The following is a 22,704-nucleotide window of genomic DNA, read 5'->3' as shown; positions in this document are numbered from 1 at the left end:
TGGTAAAATTACACTTGTTTCTGTTAGGACCTGACAGCGGCATTTATGGGTCAAAACCTGCCAAGAACGAGAAGAATCTGGGTGTTAAACAGGTCCCTCCATCCCCACCAAGCCAACGCACACGGGCTTCAGGGCTTATTTTTCCTCCAGCGCAGCAGCAGCAGCCCGAGCCCGGCGTGTGGGCAGAGCAGCGCAGCGGGGGCTGAGCCCGGGACCGCCCCAGCGGGGCCCCCACGGCCGGGACTGCGCAGCCCCCCCCGGGCTCTCGGGCCGGGCGCTGCCCGGAGGGCTCGGACCCCGGAGCATGGAGTGGGGACACACCCCCACGTTTTCGGTCAGTAACGGGTCGGTCCGAGCGGTGAGCGCTGCGTCCCCCGCCCCTGCCCAGCGACCCCCCGCCCGCCGCCGGCACCGCGCCGCCACCGTACCCCCAAATCCCGGTCGCAGCCGGTTGTCATAGCCATCCAGGAGGCTGTTCAGGATGCTGGTGAAATTCTCCGGCCACAATTTCTCCTCTTTTTTGATCTGCCCTGGCGGCCCGGTGAGACTGCGAGGCAAAGAGGGAGCGGATGAGCGGAGCCGCCGGGAGCCCGCGGGGAGCAGCGGCACCGGACCGGGCCCCCCGGCACCGCCGCCGGGCTACTCACCAGGTCGCCAGGCACAGGCAGTGCAGGAGGGCGATGGAGAGACCCGAGGACATGGCGATGGCTGGCTCCTTGGCAGAAACCATCTTTGCATGCCATACTTCACGCCTGGGCACGTTAAACGCCTTGTCCGGGGCGGGGAGGGGGACGCGGGGCCCGGCGGGGAGGCGGCGGCCCCCGGCGGTCCCACATGCGAGGCGCCCCGGTTGCCAAGCGCCCGGCACGGGCGGAGGAGCGGCGAGCGAGTTTCCCCGCACCGTTAACTCTCTCGGGGCAACAGGCGCCGGTCCCGCCGCTCCCCCCGCTCCCGCCCCCGCCCCGCCCCGCCCGCGGCCCCGCGCTCCGCCCCGCGCTCCCCTCCCGGCCCGGCCGGCGGCCGCCGCTGCCACCGGCGCCCGTGCGGAGGTGGGCTGGCAGTGCGGGAACGGAGCCCGGGGGCGTCGCGGGGGTGACCGCGGTGGCGGAGTCTTCGTTCGTCCTGATCGCCTCTGCTCCCCGCGAGGGGAACAAAACCGAGAGCGGGGGCGGGCGGGGGCGATTAATTCCCCAGCGAGGAGGGTTTGGGAGCAGGAGGGTCTCTCCGCTCCAGTAGGAGAGGAGCTGGCAGGAGAGAGGTTGGAAGAGGAGGTGAAGGAAAGCTTTGACTTCAAGGTTAAAACAGAGCGCTCCCAAAACAGATGGAAGCGAGTGGGTTATCCCAGGTTTCTTAACGCAAAAAAAAAAAAAAAAAAAAAAATTGCCAGAATAAGGGAATCGTTTCACATTATATCTGGTGGGTTTTTTCTTTTTTCTTTTCTTATCATTCCTATAATTAGGAAACATGATTTGGTGACCCAAAAAAATTCCATTATGCAAGGTCCAAGGGATTCTGAAGAATTACAGTAAAATCCACTCAGAAGTGTTGTTAGTCTGTCACAGGCTATTGGGATGGTTGGGTGGAGGTGGAGGACTGGGGGAAAGGAAGAGAACGGGGTGGGGGGGTGGTGTTCCACACGCAGTAAGTATTGGCAATAAGCAACTTGTTCTTCTGATCAAGTGTGCTGCAGAGACAATTGCTGAGGTTTGAAAGTCAGTGTGCATGTCAGTTTTAATGAGGGTTGTGAAATTCATCGTGCACATAGGGCAGGTATTGTAATTGACTCAAACACTACAGTACTGTCAATGCTGACGGTAAAAAGTCTTTATTCATTACTTACTACAGTATTTTTTAGTACTGAAATGCCTGATTATCTTCAAAACTACTGTACACTTGAAATCTTCCTGATTGTACTTCAGAGCTTGTTCCAGCTAGGGTGTCCTTTGCTGATTCGTTTGAAAAACAATTAAAGCTGTGCTTGAAATCCATTTAGCCTGCTGATGCTGTTTATCATTCAAAAAACTCTGTCTAGGCAGTCAGTTCTGCTTCCAATTTTAAAAGCCCTATTTAGGCCTCTGCAGATTACTAGTCTGCTTCCTGAGATTTTGACAAGGATCCTCATCTCCTGACTGCTTTACAGGATCCTGATCTGACTGCCTTAGTGGAATGACAAATGTGCTGCCAAAGCGTCACCAACTGGGGCAGCCTGCCTATGGACAGCACACAGGCTCTGTGCAGTATTTACAAACCTGGACAACACAGACGGTAGGATGCCATGCCAAGGTCACTTCAGCTCTTGTGATGAGGCTCTGAGAGTAGGCTGTTTAACTCCACAGACAGGTGAAAAACAGCACAACAGCCAGAGTCCATTGCTCTGTCTTCATTAGCAATCTGATCAGGAACAACAGAAGGATGGATGCACAGCTCTTCAGAAGTCTAATTTCACAGAGTCAGATAAATTTCTCTGGGTTAATCAGCCACTTGGGATCTTCTGCAAAGTGTTGTGATTGTTTCTCTGGATCAATCTTCTGCTCTAGCATGGACTATGCCAGGGGTATACTGAGAACTGGACTCCAGGAAAGAGAGTGTCTAATTTTTCTCCCTTGAAATAAAAAGTAAACCCTTATTGCAGAATATTAAAAATATTTCCTAGTACAATTATCTTATATAGGGATATCTGAGTAAAATTTTGCTGGCAGAAGTGAAACTCAAAAAACTAAAGTGAGGGCAGTAGAGCGTAATTGAGAACTGGGCAGAATCCTGCTGGGTAGTCACAAACTTGGAGCAAAACGTGCTTCTATGGCACTGTCACTTATTGCAGCTGCTGAGGAAGAAAACAAATGCCTAGGGAGAGTTGGGGATGCCCTTGGGTTTAGACTGTTTTATACCTTCTGGAAATGTATAGATACCTGTGTGAACTGAAATAGAAAAGTCGAGTGGCATTCACCAGTAATGATCTCACCACATGGATGTCGTGAGACATGCTATCACACAACCCCCTCTCAAATCCATGCCTGGAGTCAGTAGTTCTGCTATGCCTAGAAATCAAAGAAACTCCCCCTTTCATCAAATCTAGGAACTGAGCTGATTTTTGAATGATTTCCAAGTTTTTCAGAACAAATAACATTATTAATACCTTTTGTCTCTTCAGAACAGATACTTCAGTGAAGTGACATTCAGTAAAGGTACCATCAGGTTACAAGATTTGTGGACATGCCATGCAAGGGCAAGAAATACTCATGGCTTCTAAAAAGATGCCCATGTTGTTTTTTCTAAGAAAATGTAGACATAGTGCCCTCCTGTCACACCAAGCCTGCCTTGGGTTGTATTGATGCAGTACCTGAGTGATGCATTAGTGCATTTACTCCCTGCAAGTGCTAAAACTAAATGAAACTTCACTTTCTCTAAATCTAAAAAATTAATTCTAGCACATCTCAAATTTATGAGTGGATAATATCTCCCTTAAATCCAGCAATGGTTATCAAGAAATCCATAAGCTTAATACCAAATCCAGACTGTTGTCCTTGATATCTGATAACCTGTTTCATTTGTAGATTGATGAAGCCTTTACAAAACTAGACTTAAAGGAAACATAAAGCAGTTCAAAATAACAGTAAACAGTCCTGTAAGCCACATATAGCAGCTCTGAGTATTTGTTTATTGCTTCTGATATATGCCCTGCTTAATTTCAATGTTTTCTGAATTACAGCTTAAGAGCTATTCTAGAGTTTTTTTGGTAATGTATTTGTAGCATAGACACACAAAAACTCGAGAGGTGCTTCTTTGTCACCAGCAGATGTATGCTTTTTAGAAAAGTACAGCTTTAAATGGTCTTTGATCTCTTCACAGAGTATCGGTTTTATATCATATCTCTAAAATAACTTGATGACTCCAAGAAGGATTTAGTGGTCACAGGCTGGATTGATGGTCCTCAAAAGTGTTTGCAGAATTCAGTATTTTCCCAGCTTCTCCATCTTTTACCACCAATTCTTCCAAGATTTCTCTGAAGAAATCTCACCCATCGGGGACTATTGTAAGAAGGGGACTATTTTTGCCAGGCTCCATATGCTCAGAAAGCACTTGAATTTTTTAAATAGATTTTTTTTTTCTTTTTTTTTTTTTTTACTGTCCCTATACTGATGTATCCTACTAATGGGTTTTGATGAAACAGACATTCTGGCCAAACTTCAAAAACAGATTTTTCCAAAGCTATGGATCTTAAGTATTGCTTAATCATTTTTTCATTTGTCAAAACACAGAGAAGCAGATTTTCTCATCACTCTTCCCATTTCTACTTTATCATCAGATTAAGTGGAAAGAAAAGGGAAGTCAGTTATTTTCTTGTGTTAGTCATTATGTAACCTTTACAGGTTTGTATTTTTGTTTTGGCGCTTTTTTTCCCTTTTGTAAAGTATAGGCTCTGCCAATACTACAGGTTATATAGATAAATTATAGGCTTCATCCTTTCCCCCAGCAGATTTAATTATTCAGCTGATTTTTACCTGATTTAGTTTTGGCATCAAATCCATGAAGACAGACAAGCTAATATTGAAAAGGCTGTGAAAATCTTTAATGACCAGCTATATGCTGCATAGTTAAAAACCTCTCTTAGAAAAGAGAAGATAAAACTGGGATCACTGCCAAGCATCTCAATGTTTCTTTATCTAAACAGCTAAGTCATTGATTTCTTGGATTTTTTAGTTTCTATCCATATCAGTACAGCTTCTTACAGTCTTGAACAAGTAACTTGTCTTCACATACACCCTCTTTAAAAAATCCGGGGTTGAGTATCCATTCTTTGGAAAATGCATACCCCACCCATCCCATTTTTGGCAGATGACCAAGAAAAGATACCTTTACTGCTCTATGTGTCTTTCATTCCCTTATTCAACATCCACACTGATTAAAGAGATCATGGAAACCTACATGTCTTGGCTTTATCAAAACTTAGATCTGGACTTCAGGGAAAGTCTGTACTACCTGTTCAGGGAAGAGTTTTCTATCAGTGCAGATACCAGGACACTATGGACCTTGACTGCACCTCTAGCGATACGCTTATGTTTAAGGAATGTAGATTTTTGGGTCTGTTGATTGAAACTTAAGTTCTGCTCTGGGAAGAGTAAGATAGATGCATAAGCTCTTTCTGGCTCTTCTTCCAGTTCCAGCTTTCCCTGTAGCTCCCTTTCCTGATATAATTCTAGAAGTTTTCTTTCCAGGTTCCTATTTCAGTATCTGATCACAAAGTTTTTACCTAGGCACTTACCTCTCTGAAGAATTTACAGTCTAGATAAACAAGACTAACTAAGGACTGGATACAAGAAAGTACTGTTATTTCTGTTTTGCTGGGAATAGAGATACAAAAAGCTTAAGTGGCAATGCAACACAATGGATGAAATGTAACTGCTTGTAGTCTGCTGTGTCCCAGGTCAGTTTTCTAGTCACCTCCTCATCTGTCTTTTCAGAGCACAGCATAAGCTCTATGTAAAACTGAACCTTCAGCTGGCCCAGCTTTGCTTCACTTCCATGGCCAGAACTCCTACGAAACTGCAGGAGCTGATGCTGACATGCATTTAGCTGTGTATTTTTTCCCCTGACATATGGTATTTACAAGACTTCTCTACAGTACCATGGTTATTTTAACACATATGTCCTTGATTGCTTGGAATAAGACTAGAAAATCCTTTGAGTACCAAATATATATATATTTATATATATATACACACACACATACATATATATATGCATATATTGCTATTACTGATTGCAACAAGATTTGTATGGATTATAGTGATTGACACATGGATGTTTAAGGAGGTAAACTGTGAGCTTCATATTTAAGGGGACCTCTACACACTGTAATGGAAATGTGTTTGTGGAAGCATTCACTGTAGGAACTGCAATATGGGGCAAAAAATGTTGTCACCAAAAAAGCACAAGAGGATTCATGTGCCTTCATCTTTCTCATCTGACCCCAACACTTTCCCGGCACACACACTCATGTAATTTGGCACGTCACTGGCCCATGTCACATCTGCACCCAGGGCCATCAGAACAAATTGCAGTCAGGTCCTCAGTGGCAAAGTGGAGAATCAAGGAGATCTCCTGGTATTTATCTCTAAAATGGGCATCCCCAGGAAAATAAAATAAGAAAATCCTCTTCATGCAAGAGGAAATGCAGATTTTCCTAAAAGCAATATAAATCTGTCTCTCTTTCATTGAGGTGAAGGACGTGGCAGCCAAGGTAGTGGGGAGGAATCTGGGAAGCCACTGCCCAGTATCCTGCCTTTCTCTGTCAGGGCTCCCACATTTAATGCAAAACATGTCAAAAATTTTGGTTGCCACGAGCAACAGTTGCAAACTTTCTGCAGCATTCAGAAGTGACAGGGCAGAGAGGGGCAGGGGGCTGAGGCAGGGGAAGTTTGTGGGGGCTGCCATAGCTCAGAAGGAGAGGGGAGGAAGGCTGGAAGCTCCCACTTGCAGTCTCCTTCAGATTCCTGTTTTCAGGCAGAGCCTGCTGCTCTGCCTACTGGTTTTAAGACAGCTGCATCCTGCTGCTGGCAACTGCTCCCAGAAGGAACAAGAGAAGATGCACCAACAAACTGCCTTCCTGGAAGACTTAATTGTTCCCATTCATTCCATGTCTACTAATCTCAGAAGTTTATGAGTCATGGGCAGATACCTGGGGAATGACTTAAATGCTCCATGGAAGCCACAGGTCTGGCCCTTGACTCACAGTGAAGCCATTGGCAACAGCACAAGTGATTTTCTTCCTGGCTTCCACCAAAGGAGGAAGAGCTTCATTTTTCTTTAAAAGGAGGAAAGGAAAGAGTTGAAAAATCTCTGGATTGTATAATGCCAGGAAAAAACTGACATTTCACCTAGATGGCTTACAACTGTTGCATAAAGAACCCAAAATCCTGCAGGCAGGTAAGTAAAACTGAGATGTCTGAATCTCATGAGCCTTGTGGGGCTGACTTCTGGTTCTCAAAAGTCTGGGGATAGCTAGTACTTAAGAGTACTTAAGAGGCTCCATTTATGCTGCTCTTCCCTCATGTTTCCATGCTGGGGGGTTGGTGAGCTGTGCTCAACACCACCTCTTCACTGACAATGATGTTCAGCTAAGAACTCTGCCTTGGTTTGGTTCATTTCTCAACACTACTCCCTTTGCTGACATCAAGCACGCACAGTAACAGACTTTCCTTTCTACCTTGAAAGAGGTACATCCTTCTTAACATTTGGAGAAATATAATGGCAGCAGAAGAAGTAAGGAATACAATCACTTAAAGGTGTTCTGCATCTACCTTCTTACAAGAGATAGCTCATACAGTGATGCACCTAATATAGTCAAAACCTTCCTTACAGTGAAAACATTTTTGTACTAAATAATAATATCAGCATTTGTGCATTAGGCAGAAAATATTCCCTTTCACATATTTTAGTATAAAAGCAAACAGAATGATTGGGGGGTTTATGCAAATAGAGCTGCCAAGCAGACTGGCCCAGAGGTAAACAGCTTTAGACCTGAAAGCTCTGCTTGTAAAAGCAAAATTTGCCATTGTGGCAATACACTAAATCTACAAAAGACACACAACTATTCTGCTCTTCATTACCATCTGGTGGTTGTTGCATGGAGTGGCATTACTCACATCTCAAAGTTACTGAGGAAAAATTTCATATCCTCAGAAAGGAAAGAGCACTGTAGCAGCAGTGAGCAGCACAAGGGGGGTGGTTTTGTCTTTTAGGCATCAATACAAAGGCATCAGGCAAAGAAAACACTGTAAACATGAGCAGGTAGAAGAGAGAAAAAATTAAGAAGTACCTCTCTCAAGTATTTTGAGGTATACCTGATACCTGAGTATCATGTGCAAGGAGCTGAGAACTGTTTGGGAAGTGCAGTGTGCTGTTCCCTCCCACTGACAGCAATGGCAGCTGAGACCATTTGACAAGACATTTATTGGCCACTTTCCATAGCTAGCTCCCAGATCTTCACTACTCACCCAGAGAGGTATTTTACAGTGGTAGGCTAGCAGGGGGCTCATGTCCTCAGTGGTAAGCAAGAGGGAGCTAATCCTCTAATTCTACAGCTACATTGGGAGCTAGCTCACCTCTTGCACAGTGAATAGTCTACAGATCTATCCACTGTATAGTCTCTACCTCTTCCCATTCCCACACAATGATTCTCACACAAAGGGAAATTGCAGCGTGGAAGTGACTTTTAGAAGTCATTGGTCCAAACTTCTCAAAGCACAACCAGCCTCAAAGTTAGACAAGATAATGTCCAGGGCCTCTGAGGAGTTCCTCACCCTTTTCAAACTTCCTGGAGTATTTCTTATCCTTGGCAGTCCGCTCTTACATAGAGTGAAAGAAGTACAATAAGTGACGAAGTACAATACCCTTTTGCTTTTACCCAAGTGTCTGAATCAGTAGGTAATTGATGGGCAGTGACAAGTCCACTCTAGTTTGCAACAATACCAATATAAACTCCTGGACACAGTCAGAGAGTGTGCTAGTTTGTGTACACCATAGGGTTGATCCAGTGCAACTGCAGCATTTCATGTCTTATATACTAGATTGAATTTTTCAGGAACAGCATGAAAAAAAACATTATTATAATTATAAAATCACAGAGCATCATGCACTTAAAAACAGAAACAGTTTTATATCTCAGTTGCTTTTTACCTTTAAAGATGCACCCTTCAGATTCTTTCTCAGCTCTGCCATTGATTTCTGTGACCTTGGATAAGGCATTTAGGCCAAATCTTCTAACAAATGTAGCTCATTCTACTTGCATAAATTATACATGAGACTCACAGACCGTGTGGAGGTGAATACCCAAATCTGCATTTAAAATTTTGATCTCCACACCTCCATGTCTGAATTTTCCATTCTTCAAATTTTAGAAAAGACTTCTATATATTGCAGGGATATTTGAAGGCCATTAATCAGTTCAAATGCACACAGTGAATTAAAAACCTAAAGTATAGAAACACTAAGTATTATTACCAAATAGGTCAGCATTTAACCAATACATGTGTCCTTAGTAGTTTAGACATTTTTTTGTCAACTTTGTGTCTCATTTCAGATGTTTAATACATAATCAGCTTTCTAAATATTTCTCTGCTGGACACAGATATGAAAGTACATGAGATTAACACTATCTGAGAAATACCCTGTCTTAGTCAGCAGGCTCCACCATCACCTCCCTCACCTCTTAGCCCACTCAGACATGAGAAATGAAGATTTCCACTGCTGAAGGTGAAAATGAGTGGGCAGAAAATCCAAGGGACAAAAAGTAAGCTGAATATTTAACAGAGACAAATACACAACTCCAGGAGACTTCACAAGATGAATGGTTTTAAGAAAATGGATAAGGTGCCTTTGCTGTTTTATTAACCCAAAGCAATACGTGATCGTTTCCCTATCCAAAATGGAGAAATAAAAATCTACCCTGTCTTATGTATGATTTAGATACTAAGGTCATTTAGGTCCTGCTCCAAAACTCACTGAAGTCAACAAAAACCCTGCCACTCATGTGGGTGATTCTGGATCAGAACAAGACAGCATTTTTCATTCTAAGTTCCTAATTTACTATGGTGTTGGGTTTTTCTCTATACTTAAAATACTTTGTTTTCTTATAGGCTCATTATTGTGGTTTAATACTCTTATACAATTTTTTTAATTCTTTAGTTCCCTATCTGACTACAGCCAGGCAACATTTTGCTTTCTCAAAGGGGTGTGAAAAGAAATTTGACTTGTTTGCCACTCACGTGGATTAGTGCCTCTCACTGAAACACATTTTGCGGATTTCCTGGAATTAAAACTTTGATAATGTCCAGAGATTAAATAAAAATTAAGCCTAAATATACCAGGCAAAGGGAGAGAAACACTCTGAATCAAAGAACAAGTCACTTAAGGAGACACTTATCAAGACAAAGGAAGACACAAGAGAGGCTGAGAATGTGAGAAGTCAACTCATGAAGGATTTCAAAACCATCCCTTACAGTAGGAAAAGATGAGAGAGAAAGTTTTCCAAATTATTAATATATTGATATATATTAAATATTATATATTTAATGTATCATAATTATATAATTATATGGATTTATATATTATATTATTACATCATTCTTTTATTATTAATTATTATATAATATATAATTAATAATATATTGATATTCTTTTGGTGTCTTCTGCACACAAAACTAAATCTTGTTTCAACCTCTATTCACTTCTGTCCCAAAATGGTACTAAAAACTGTCTGAAGCTAATATTGAGATCACACAAATGCTTGATGCTGCTCAAGAGAAGCTCAAGGGAACAAGGGGATGCTTCTGCATCCCTTATCTCACTTTTTACTACTTCCTGAGCTTAAACATGCTGCTGATTACTCTAAAAGAAAAGTCACGATGGTTTCACCCTCTGAGCTGGGTTTGGAGGCAGCCATAAAAAGTTCAGTCTTTTCCAAAATGTATGAACAGTGAATAAAGCAATACCCCATGCTGTTGAAACATCCCTTCTGAACACCTTTTCTCAGAGCAGTTATCCATGGGAGCATCCTTGTGCCCCTGTGCCTGCCACTGCAGTGGGAAGAGATAGCAACAGGGGCTAAAATAACTAGTTGCATCCCAGTTCTCTGATCTGGCTGAGGAACATCTTTACCAGTTCTTTGTCTTTGTGTTCAATTTCTTTCCTTATTCAAATTCTTAACTTTGCACTTATTTTAGCCTTTATTTTAAGGTTCTTTTACAACTACCTAAAAGCAGCAGAAATGACAGGGCGCAATCTATTTCTCAGTATATGGACCTCTTCCAGTGAGTGCTGCCAGCCCACACGACAAATATAAATCATGGATTTTAGACCTGCACCCCTACATCACTTAAAGAGATAAGTAAAATTACTTGTCTTACACTTCCTAGATGACAAAGTGACTTCCAGCAGAAGACATTCACATGTGCTCTTTATTTCAGCAAGCCATCTATCTCACTCCAAATGTGCTCCTGAGACAAGAAAGGAGCGTGCAAGCAGCTGGTGTGTAGGACTATTGCATTTGTTAAAAACATGCCCACTTTGTTTTCTCCTAGTGTAGGTATGACTGTGCATGGTAATACCTAATGCTGTCATTTTCACGGCTGTAAATTGACAACAGAATTCCAGGGGAATTTGCCATCATCAAAAAAACCAGCCTGCAAGTTTTCAGTCTGGCAGGTTTTATTGTTATATTTTGCTCTTTCCATAAAACTCACTCTTAAATGTGAGAAGTGACATATTTGTAAACACATTCTTGAAATACAATTTGATTTTTTATTATTGTCGCCTCCATCTTTGGAAGCAGCAGACAACCTTGATAATGAGTAGAAATATAAAATGCCTACCTTTCATGAGGCAGGTGCAACAGCAAGATAAAGAATTGTTTCTATTTGTGATGCCCATGCTTGGCTCTGTTCTAGCTTTTCCTTTTTAGGGTTTTACCATATATAGGCACAACCTCTTAAAAAACAAGTACTATAAAATCTCAACCAAAATGTCTGCATCCTTTCTTACTGAACTTGGCTGTTTGAGGAGTATGTGATTTGGGGTCTGGGTCTTCAGTGAATGAAGAATACTTTTGGGTAGGTTTAATTTTAAAACTGGAAATGGTGGCCAATAGAAAAAGCCTGTGTTCAACACCACTTTTCATCACAAATCAGATTTAAGTCAAAAGCCCAAAACTCATAATGTAAAACTAGTTTTGAGGAACAACTAGCCAGGATCTACAACCTTCTCAGCAATATAACACACCGCATAAGCAGAGGCTACTGGAGATTAAAAAGAATCTGGAGCTACCATTTCTATGGAAGAATTATAAACCAGAAGAAGAGGCAGAAAGCAATGTTACCACTCTTAAAATCCACAAGATCACAAAATACTTGAAATTGGAAGGGGAAGTTGAATAGCCTACCTCCTGCTCAACTGCCCAGCCAAGTTCAGTTTCTTCTCTGAAATGCATTAACCTCAAAGATAGACCAGCTTGCTCAGGAGTATCTTTTAATTCAAAATTTCTTGAGAGAATATAATGCAAAAATATATATTTTCTCAAAGAAAATTTCATTTTGATACAGTTTTTACTTAGCTCTTCCTGAGAAAGGAACTATCTGAGTTTTGGAAGATATCTCTAGAGAAATTGCATATGTGACTAAATTCAGCCATTCTATCTCCTTATTGCTAGAAGAAAACAAGCTAGGCTCTTATTTACATGACTCACATTCACAAGTGTTTGTAGTGAGCGCATAACATCACTGAAATGGGACAAAGAGACACATTGCATTCTAGTGGCTCTGTGTGGTAAAATGTTTGTATGAGAATACTACTCATAAAACCTGATAATTTAAATAGGAATTTGCAGTGAACTGCTTCAGAAAACAATGAAAAGGCAAAGCTGGGTAAAATTAATCCATTTATCAGAAAAATAATTTCTGAGCCATTCCACTAACACTGTTTAGTTTCTTATGCTAAAAAAGTCTTGTACAAATCAAGATAGCAGCAGGCCTAAAAAGCATAGAAGCAAAGTTCTCAATCCTACAAATGTATAAGCAACTTGTCACAGTATCAACCTCTTAAAATCAAGGGAGCTGCTTGTAATCAAATGGTATAAATATGCTCAGTTTCTCCAGGATAAAACATCAGGTGTTAACTCTTCCTGTACTGCTCCAGACATACTGCCCCTACTGACAAAACTCAATTTTTAGGAGCTGTATAAAAGGAAACATCTGAAGTACTGTTTAAGAGAAATCAAACAATATCATACTTCATATGTCTGTTCTCTCAAAACCTCCTTAAAACCAGCTTCTGCACTGCTGCCACCAACTGCCTTCCTTTTTCCAACAGCACTTAAAGATGTTAAAGATGTAGTTAGTATGTGCACTAAAACTATACAAATGCATACAGACTAACTGCTGCCTTCACCTTCTTCATGTCTGTCTGAACACTTATGGCTTCTCCTTCTTACAAACCCTGAGTGGTTTGCTCTTCAAGCTAAGACTGTCTTTTTTTGTTAATCTCTAGAGCAGCTGGCACAAAGACCTTTAGCTCCTACTACTTCTCTTGAGCCAGAATCAGAAGTAGAAGGAGCTTCTGAATCTTTCACATGTGGGATGAAGGACTTTGAAGCAAGGTTGCTTCCCATAGATGGTGAGGAGGAAGGGCAAAAAAATTGTACTGCTGTAGGATTTTCTGTCATTAGGGATGCAGTGCTGGGCATGCACATCTTGAGAGGAAGCAAATTCTGTAATGTTAAGAATGGGTGTTGAACGGCGGTCTAGACAAAAAGCTGGGAAATCTAAAAGGGGGTTTCAAATGAGTAGTACCAAATGTTTTATCTGATGTGACTAAAGACTCACTAAATTATCCTGGCTATAGATACTACAGGACAAAATCCTGTATACAAAATCCTGTATAGCTCATATATTCTATTCTCAATTTGACTATTAAAGGTAACTCTGATTCACGGTTTTGATATTTACTATTAATTACTTAAAAGAATTGTCCTAAGCATTTTACAGTATTTTAGGACAAAGTAAAACATGCACTAGAAAGATCTCAATTGATCTCTACACGGTAGAAAAAGAGGGATGAACATGGAGCACAAATAGGCTATGTACCTTTTCCTGTCCTGAGATAAGAGTGAGGGCTTACTGAGAGACCCAAAGGAAAGGGGAATAGGTGTGAGGGTGGTCTCCTCAGTGTGTAGCGCTATCACACTGTCTACAGATCCCAGGATAAAGCACAAGTTCAGCATGTCAGCCCTCAGCTCTTCTCAATCGATTGTGTGCACAGCTTTGCTGCTGCACTGAAATCCCCAAGGCACACTAAAAGTACTTCCAGCTTGCAGTTTTCTGTCATTTGAGAAGATGGCTCATAAGCTCTATTTGACTCAAAGGATTACTGTAGGTATAAAACACAATAGTGTTATTACTAAGCAGATGAAATAAGTGTCCTATTTCGTTACCTGCCTCTTCACGCATAAATATGAACAAAATTTGTTTTTTATCTGCACAGGTAGTCATTTCACAATTCCAAGGTTTCACTTTATAGTTTTCAAACCAAACCATTCAGCTTAATTGTTAAAAAAATTGATCTAAAATTTTGAATTTATATTATTGATAGAATTACTGCAAAATGTTGCCTGCTCAGTGCCAAGTAAAGAAAAAAAATTTTTACCCATCCTCATTCTCATTTTTCTTTCAGTTGTGTATGTAGTATGGAAAACTCACACAGCAGTTCCAGTTGGACACGGATTAGGAGTATCCTGGGTTTGCAAGTCCCTATTTGCAGTTTCTCAAAACCTGTCAGTATGACAAATACTAACATTTTGAGTCATCATCTCCACATACAAAGTCAACAATATGAGGGACACAGCTCCCCTTTTTTGTTTTGAGCAGAAGCACAGGGACACCTACTTTCATTCTCCTTTTAAGAACACACAAAATAACATGAGAGAGAGTTTGCATTGTCATCACTTTTGCATTTTTCCCCTTTGTCTCTTTAAAACTTGTGGCCTTCCTGTCTACAGATCTTATCTAGTGAGACACTGAAAGAATTTCCAAATTTCCCTTTTTTTCAGTGACCTTGCTTTTTTTTTTTTTTAATTAGTCGAGATTATATGAGCAGGACATTATCTTTGTATGGTGTGCACTTTCTGATGCCAAATTAAAATGAGCAGTGCAAAAAATGTATTTAATAAAGTGGAAGTATTAATTTGTGTAAGAAAAATGATTCCTTCCTGAAAGTTTAAACATAATAAAGGTAAAAAATGAACATGCGTTTGGCCCAGGATAGTTTCTGTGTCATGCTTTATGATCACATTATTTTTCTTGCTTCTAGTAAGCATTTTACAGGCCTTAGAATATATTTTTAAAAAAAAAAAAAAAAGTAATGGTTAATATCTTAGAACTAGTGAATTTCAATTGGTTTAGTTTATTAATGCTTACATATGTTTAACAAATATGAAACTATTACCTGCCCAAAAGGTCTGCCTTCTCTAACACAGACCAGAAAATATATTTTAAAAATCTTATTTACAAGCTGTATGTCTGTCTCATAGACCCTATATATACTAAACCCAGAGTAGAAATGACTGGGAAAGGAATTTGGCACTATCATTAGCAATGGTTTCAAGAAAACTTATTGAACAACAGTATGAGAAAATAAGCAAAAGAAAAGACCATAAGAGCAGAAATTGAAGTCACTACAGGTGTTTGAAAACCAATTGTTTGGTACAATGGGGTTACAGCTCCTATAGGCTGTGAGCTGGCTGCATCCCACCTCAGAACGCTGCTGGTGTCACAGAATAGCACAGGGTGGTAGCTCTGCCATGGGAGCTCATTTCACTGACACAGTGGACAGGAAAGGTAACAGCAGTAGAAATATTTAATTATTTCTGTCAAGGTAAACACTTCCATGCAGAGGACATGCACTTTTCTTGGTATAGCAGCTGTGTTATCTCCAGCCTTATTAAAAACCACAGATTTACAGCTGTGTATCTCAGAGGAGAGAGAGAACTGAAACTATTGAAAACTAGTGACAAAACTCTCCAGATTAAGCTCCTAGAACTTTCGACACTAAGCAGCATGGTTTTCAAAATTGCAAATTAGCTATCTACTTAGCTGCCTGTATTCTGGGGTGCTCTGCAAATTCCAAGATGCCCAAAAGCCATGTTGAGCACCCATCAGGTTTCGCTCAGCCTGAGTGATTGAGTAAACCCCATTGGAGTGGATGGAAAGACACACTGCTGAGCTTTCAATCAAATTTATTGACTGCAGAAGCAGCTGCCATTTGAAGCACATGTCAAGAAGAGATCACCAGATGTCTCATCACCTGTATAAGCGTTCAGAAAATGTTTGTAAGCAATAGTCATAATAGCTGCTTCCCCATAGTCATTCATTTTGGATGTCTTTGTTCTTTGTACAAGGGGTTGTTAAAGAGATCCTGAAGCAAGAACTATGTTTTTATCAAAATTACATCAAAATCCTTCTACATTGATGGCCTGGAAAAGCATTCTCTATTCTCCTAGAAACAGATCATCTTCAAAGAGAGCAGAACTTCAAATTCTTAATTCAATGACTACAGCTAGCAACACGTGTGAAAGTCCTGCTGATAATAATTTACCTTTTTCAGTCCTGAAAGAAGTGGAAAACAGGTCTCAGACATGTTTCCATCATCCTTCCCATAGGGCAAGAGAAATCCTCCTCATCCCCTGTGCTCTGGCAGTATAATGCCATGCAGCTCCTCCTTTGTATGGTTATTAAAAGTACCACATAAATCTCTTTGTTCCCAAGTCCCCACTTCTAAGGGATCTTTTTAGTATTATCTCCACACTGCAGGATATTTGCAGTTGTTTCAAAACCCAAGTTTAGAGCCTGGATGTCCCCAGTAATCAAGCTGTACAAAATGGAGTAGAATTTCAACAGTTTGGGTCTTATTTTTGGGATATTCAGTGGAGGAAGCTTGAGGCTGGTCTCCAGAACCCCGGACAGCTTCAGAGGAACCAGCTTGCCAATAAGTACATCCTCATGCCTCCTGGAAGTATACTTGCTGGGCTGAGACATCCCTGATTGCAGGAGACCTGCAGGGCAGGCTTTGCTCATACCTTCTCAGACCAGATGATAAGATCAGAAATTCACCCAGAACAGTTGCACCATTAATGGGCATTCAGTCCAGGGGTGAGACTACAGCTCATCTGAACTAAAGCTGCCCTGGAATGTGCAGCAGATTAAGAATTCTAATAGAATAAACCCCTGCACTTACGCTTTAAGACAGATTTTAGCAAGCCATGGAGAGCAGTGGTCTCCCTTAAATACAGGCATACCTGACTCTCATATGGCTTATGGCAAAGCTAAATGTAATGCTGCATTACCATCAAGAAGTAAAAGGGACTACATAGCTCCATGCTAAATCCTAATTCAGTGCTTCAGAAGAACCAGATAACTTTATGATGGCTGTATGTGATACAATTCTAATTAAAAAGATACTTTTTGGTATCCAGCTAAAGGTAGGATTTTTTTAAGTGCTCTACCCAAGCCAGACCAATCATAATTGAACAAAATTCTTTCCAAATAGCAATCCTAAAGTACTCTCAAGTTGAACTGGGAGGTCACATTTTTCAGCAGCTGATTACTGAATTAGGAGGAAAAGAAAAATATATAAAATACCTCAAAGAAAATTGAAAATATTTATTATATATTGTTTAAAAAAAACCTGATAAAATAATTATGTTCATAAACTTGTACACTTATGGTTGGAGAAGGCAGATGTGAGATGAAAATTCACATAGTAATCTCTCAGGAAGCATTTGCTCCTTCTCCAAGAGTGACAAATTTTCATAGAAAAATGCATCGTTAAAAATTTTGTTCCAAAAGATGCTCAAAACTATCACTAGAAGGTGTCATAAACTGTATCAATATTCCAGCATTTTTCAAGTATCGTAGCATAATTGAGCTACAAAAAACATCAAAAAGTCTGCATGACGCTGTAGCAGACTCAAAAGCATCCAACACGTATCCCAAGGGCACCGCACGCAGGACTGTGAAGCGTACAGAGGAGATGGGTTGAACCTGAAAGGGATAAATGTTATTTGTGCTGCGCTATGGTGCAGCGAAAGCGAGCGGCATCGGCAAAGCCATAAACTGTTCCCAGGGCTCCGATCGGTCACTGTGTAATGACTGATGCACAAGAGAGGTCAGGTTGCCTTAAGGCATCCATTCCGATACTCTTAAAAAAATAAATAAAACGAAGTTTGGTTGGTTTTTTTTAATATAATAAAAGAATAATAAAAAAGAGAAAATCGCGCCGTAAAAATTGCAACAACAGATCAGTTAGTTGCCCGGGGCACCGCGGGTACCGCTGCGGGGCACTCCTGCCACCGGCCCGCTGCGGGATCGCCGAGCGCTCCGCGGGGCGGGCGCGTCCTTGAGCCTCCGCCGCTCGGCAAAAACGCTACCTGCACCAAAACGTGCCATTTCTATTGAGTTTGACATTCCAATTTCACTTGATGGCTAACATAACATCGAGGGGAATTTTCACGCCCAAGCGCCCTCAACAATTATTCACCGTTTTTTGACGGGAAGCCGGCGCTCCAGCGGCAGGGGCCGCGCCCGGCAGTGGCAGCCCCTTCCCGGGGGCTCGGGGGTCTCGGTCCCGCTGTGCGCCGCCAGCCGCGGGGCCCGGCCGCCCTCAGCGCTCCCACGGCACCTGTTGCAGCGCCGCGCCCTCAGCCCCCCGCGCCCTGGGCCCCCCGCACCCTGGGCCCCCGCGCCCTCAGCCCCCCGCGCCCTCAGCAGCCCGCGGCGGGGCGCGGCCCGGCCGGGCAGAGGGGCGCCCCGGGGCCGCGGCGCTCCGCTCCGCGCATGCGTCCCGCTCTCGGGAATTGCTTCTCCCCGCCGCTCCGCGCCAAGTTCCAGTCCGCGGCTCGTCCCCCGTGAGGCGGCGGCCAGGATGGGGGCGGCTGCGAGGCGGGCCGGCCCGAGGGCACTGCTGCTGCCGCTGGCGCTGGCCGTGGCGTGCGCGGCGCGCAGGTGAGCGCCGCCGGGGTGCGGACGGAGGGAGGGAGGCGGGCGCGGGGCCGCCCGGCCGCCTCCCTAACCCGCTTGTGCTTCTTCCCGCAGCGCCGACGGGCCCAGCAACATGTCCTACGTGAAGGAGACTGTGGACAGGCTGCTCCAAGGCTACGACATCCGCCTCCGCCCCGACTTCGGAGGTGAGGCGCCCGCGCCCCCCCGACCCGCGCCCCGGCCCCACAGGTGCGCTAACGCCGCCTCCCGCTCCCCCCGCAGGTCCGCCCGTGGATGTGGGCATGCGGATAGAGATCGCCAGCATCGACGTGGTCTCGGAAGTCAACATGGTGAGTGACCCTCGGGCCCGGGCGGTGGAGCCCCCACGCCGCCCCGCCCGTGCGGTGGCTGCCGGAGCCCCGGGGCCGGCCCCGCAAGCGGCCGGGAGCCCGGCTGCGCGGGGAGGCGCGTACCGAGCCACAGCGATCGCCACAAAATAACCGAGCGCGTCGCAGTCGCTAGGAAAAGTTATTTGCGTTTTTGAGATGATGTTGGCGTGCCTGCGGTGGCACTTCAGAAGAGCTCCCTTCCTTGGTCAGAATACCTACTGCAGGTTTGAGGTTCTGGGTCCCTCTTGCCCTGGTTTGCCCTTTGCGTAGTCAGCAGCTGCCGTCGGAAATGCTGGAGTTTCTTGAACTGTAGCAGCAGACCGCCAGATGTGTGTGTTTCCATGTTAAATTATTTAAAGAATTAAGACAGTTCACTTCGCACACTAGTAGTCTTGAGTAAAAGGTGTAAAGAAAAAATAAGAACTTCTAGAAAACTCTCCCTTTCTTATAGAAGGGAAGAAAATAATGACACTGCAGAATAAGTACATAAGGATGCTTCCAGCTACAAAATCAGAAGTCTCATAGCTACAGGTGTGAAACATTCTGCACTTGATTTCAGTTCTTTTGCAAGAAGGAATGATAATAGACAAGCAGATTTAAAGAGCAAAAAAGTGACTTTAGTGCCTGCCTCATTGGACAGCCTTTTCCCAGAATAAAACAATAAGTCAGTTGCAAGTTTAAACATTATACAAAATCATGTTGAATTAGTCAGTATCATGGGCATTTTGCTGTCACTCTCTTTTCTTATGTTTGATCTCACGTGAAAATCTCAGATGCTTTCTGTATGTAAGGGAACATTACTTAGTTAAAAGAAGCCCAAAAACCTTACATTTCCATCCTGAAATGGATGGCATTTTATTTCACTGGGTGATATTTGCCCATTTGAATACCCAAGAGTGGGGATTTCTTCTTGGTATAATAGTTAATAGCTGATATTAAAACAGTCTCTTCATAGATTTGTTTGTTTGTTTGTTTTCATACTTAGGTTTTTCTTCTGTTGTTTGTTATATATATCACAGCTTCTGTTTGTGTGTAACTGTTTTATTTGCTTATGAATATGCGTGGTAGAGTGAGGAGGAAACAGAATTTGTCAGGTTGTGTGTAGCATACTAAGGTCTGCAGACTGCTAATGTCACAAAGACAACATTTTGCAAATTTCAGCTCCTGGTCTTGCTGTATAGTACTTGCTGTATAGTACTTTCAGGTTGGAGCATGCTACAGACCACACAGCACAGACAAGGCAGAGGAAACAGAACACAGACCTTATCAAAATAATCAAAGAACAAATCTATTCCAACTCCAAGCTATTTCTACAATGCAGTAGTGGGATTGCTGCTTTCACACCTGGAAAAAGCCAAACAGAGCAAAACACAAAAACACCTGTTCTAAAAATTCAGTACTTACCTTGGAAAGTCACTGTTAATCTGTAGGGGAGTGGATTTGACAGTTTCCAATGGCAATCTCAAAGGTCATTAATTGTGTTGCACCAGCTCACAGCATTTGTTAGTTGCATCCTGTACCTGTCAAAGCTTTCTTCTCCATTCTAACACTTGCACAGCCTCTGGGAAAGAGAAGTTATATGCTAAATGGATTATTTGAAAATTCTCTGTGAGTAGAGGGCAGTTTGACTAAAACTGGTCAAAAAGTAAGCAAAAATGTTTTCATTTCAAACCATGCCACATCTCGTGGTGGAAGGAAGCAACGGGTCCCAGCTGTAGCTGTAGCCATTCCTGAAGGCAAAATATGGAGACTCCATTCTGAATCAGTTTGAAAGGGCTTTCTGGTATCAGAAGATACGTACAGGTGCTACCTGTACATGCCCATATCTAGTGTTCTGTGTTGCAAGGGCTTTATAGTGTTGCTAGAGATTGCCTGGTTTTGGATAATGATCAGCAATTTCATCCATCATTGCAAAAACAAGGTGGTTGATATCTTGGCATAAGAAAAGGTTTTTTTTACTTAGTTAAATAATTATTTCTTTTTCTAGTACTTTTGTATTTCTGAGAAATCACAGCCTTGAGATCTTAACGTAAGTCACATGTAAGTTATCCATCTTCTTTTCCTTTAAACTGTGTCTTACAGATTTATTTTTTTTTAATTATTTAGTAAGAGTTACTGTTCTGTGGCTTCAGAGCCAGAAATGTCTTTCATAAGATCTTAATTTATGGTGTCCTCCAGCTATAGGGCAGTTTTGTTGCTGAAGGAAACCAGTAATAAGAGCTGGGAGAGAATACCGTCATCATGTGAAGTCCTCCTAGCAAGAGAGTCTGGTTGGATCCACCAGAGTTCAGTCAGTCTTACCCTACCAGTATTGGAGGGAGTTGTCTCATCCCTTGGCTTTCCTCAGGAACATGAAAGCTTACATCCAGAGTGACAGAGACACATGTTCCTAATCAGGGTGCCTACAGAGTTAAATTTTGTATTCCAGTTTCAATACATAAATAAGAGTAAAGGCTATATATATCTAGAGAGAGGGGGAGAGAGAGAGGCTATGAAGGAAGTGTTGTCCTTTGGTGTGTTGGATGACACATGGTCATGGCTGTAGACTGTAGACATGTAGACTGTAGACAGCCATGTCAACAGGCTGATTTGTATGTCCAAGTACATACAGTCCTTGGGTAAAAAGTTGAGGTATAAGCAACAGAATTATTTTGAATTCTGTGAGTACCAGTAGTAGTAACTGTCTGTTTAAGCAGCTTGGCTGGTTGAAGTGGCTTGTTCTAATTTACGAGACTATTGTGAAATACTTTACTCACTTAATGAACCAAGACTTGCACAGTCTTGAAGTCAGCCACTCTGGTTTGTCTCCTTTACTACTCAGTCCTCAGCTCATTAAATAGCAATGTTTTATACCTGCTTGGTAATTCAATAATACTGTGGTGAGCTGCTATAGCAACTTCTACAGAGTGATTAATTGAAACACTCATTCTTATGACTCTCCCATATACATTTTCTTCTGTTGATTTTTGCAGGTAATAATCTGAAGAGCTTGTTGTACAACAAACAAGCAGAAGTAGAATGTAAACATTGCCTGTTTTTAACCATTCTTTTTCCCTAATATACCATGAGATAAGTTTCAGTTTAGTTTTTCTTCTGATTTTCACACCCTTGCTACAGTAAATGCAAGCATTACCTTCCAAAGGCACAAGGTGACCCTTCTTCTTGTCTCAGTGACTGTTCAGTTAATTTTCATTCATGACAGAGCTCCTTAAGTATAATAGACATTTACATGAATATAGAGTTCATTAAGAACCATGCTATGACTGGATGTATTAAGCTGCTGTGATGTCTGGTTTACTCTGATGCCTTTATGTGGTTGGAAGAAGGTGCTGCTTATATATCAAGTATAATAAACATAGGTAGAATGATTGGCAGTAATTAGTGTCATGCTTCAGGGCAAGCAGACTAATAATGTATTGCTCTATCTACTAAGAAACAGTCAAGAGAAGTAACTGGACTCTGAAAAAATTCACATGCAGTATATGTTGTAATTTTCTCAAAAATCTGTTCCTCAATGAAGAAAAGGTGGTCAGACCTTTATAATAGGCAAAAGATGTCATGTACATGTCCAAAAGTTTTTTAAAAAGTTCATATGATATAGAACCTTTTATAAAATAGTTTAAAAAGACACCTAAGAGGAAAGAAAATAAAAAATAAATAAAAAAATAAAAAAGCCCTTTATTTTATGTTGGGAAGACTGTTCTTGACCTACCTTACTGATTTTACACTAACAATGATGTAGTTACTGTGATCACAGACTGAAGGTTTCATGTCCCAGCAAAAAGAGGTAA

The 22,704-nt window shown here is 42.1% G+C and overlaps 2 protein-coding genes across 3 annotated transcripts in view; one reads left to right on the top strand and one right to left on the bottom strand.

The window, feature by feature from the left end:
• The window catches only part of GABRA4 (gamma-aminobutyric acid type A receptor subunit alpha4), a 35,290-nt gene extending 34,552 nt beyond the window's left edge, over positions 1-738 (bottom strand). The window contains exons 1-2 of one of the 2 annotated variants that reach the window (XM_058838027.1): positions 710-738; positions 429-547 (exon numbers count right to left, since the gene is read on the bottom strand). In XM_058838027.1, coding sequence (XP_058694010.1) covers positions 429-547; positions 710-738 — 148 coding nt within the window. Of the gene's footprint in view, positions 1-428; positions 548-647 lie in introns of both variants that reach the window. The other variant, XM_058838026.1, reaches the window with a different exon arrangement.
• A 17,688-nt stretch (positions 739-18,426) lies between these two features.
• The window catches only part of GABRB1 (gamma-aminobutyric acid type A receptor subunit beta1), a 115,757-nt gene continuing 111,479 nt past the window's right edge, over positions 18,427-22,704 (top strand). The window contains exons 1-3 of the mRNA XM_058838106.1: positions 18,427-18,548; positions 18,639-18,730; positions 18,807-18,874. Coding sequence (XP_058694089.1) covers positions 18,469-18,548; positions 18,639-18,730; positions 18,807-18,874 — 240 coding nt within the window. The 5' untranslated portion in view covers positions 18,427-18,468. The remainder of the gene's footprint in view (positions 18,549-18,638; positions 18,731-18,806; positions 18,875-22,704) is intronic.

This window comes from Poecile atricapillus, chromosome 4 (genome assembly GCF_030490865.1).
Source record: "Poecile atricapillus isolate bPoeAtr1 chromosome 4, bPoeAtr1.hap1, whole genome shotgun sequence".
In the NCBI taxonomy this organism is placed as follows: Eukaryota; Metazoa; Chordata; class Aves; order Passeriformes; family Paridae; genus Poecile; species Poecile atricapillus.
Note: the sequence above shows the minus strand (reverse complement) of the source record. Positions and strands in the feature narration are given on the sequence as shown.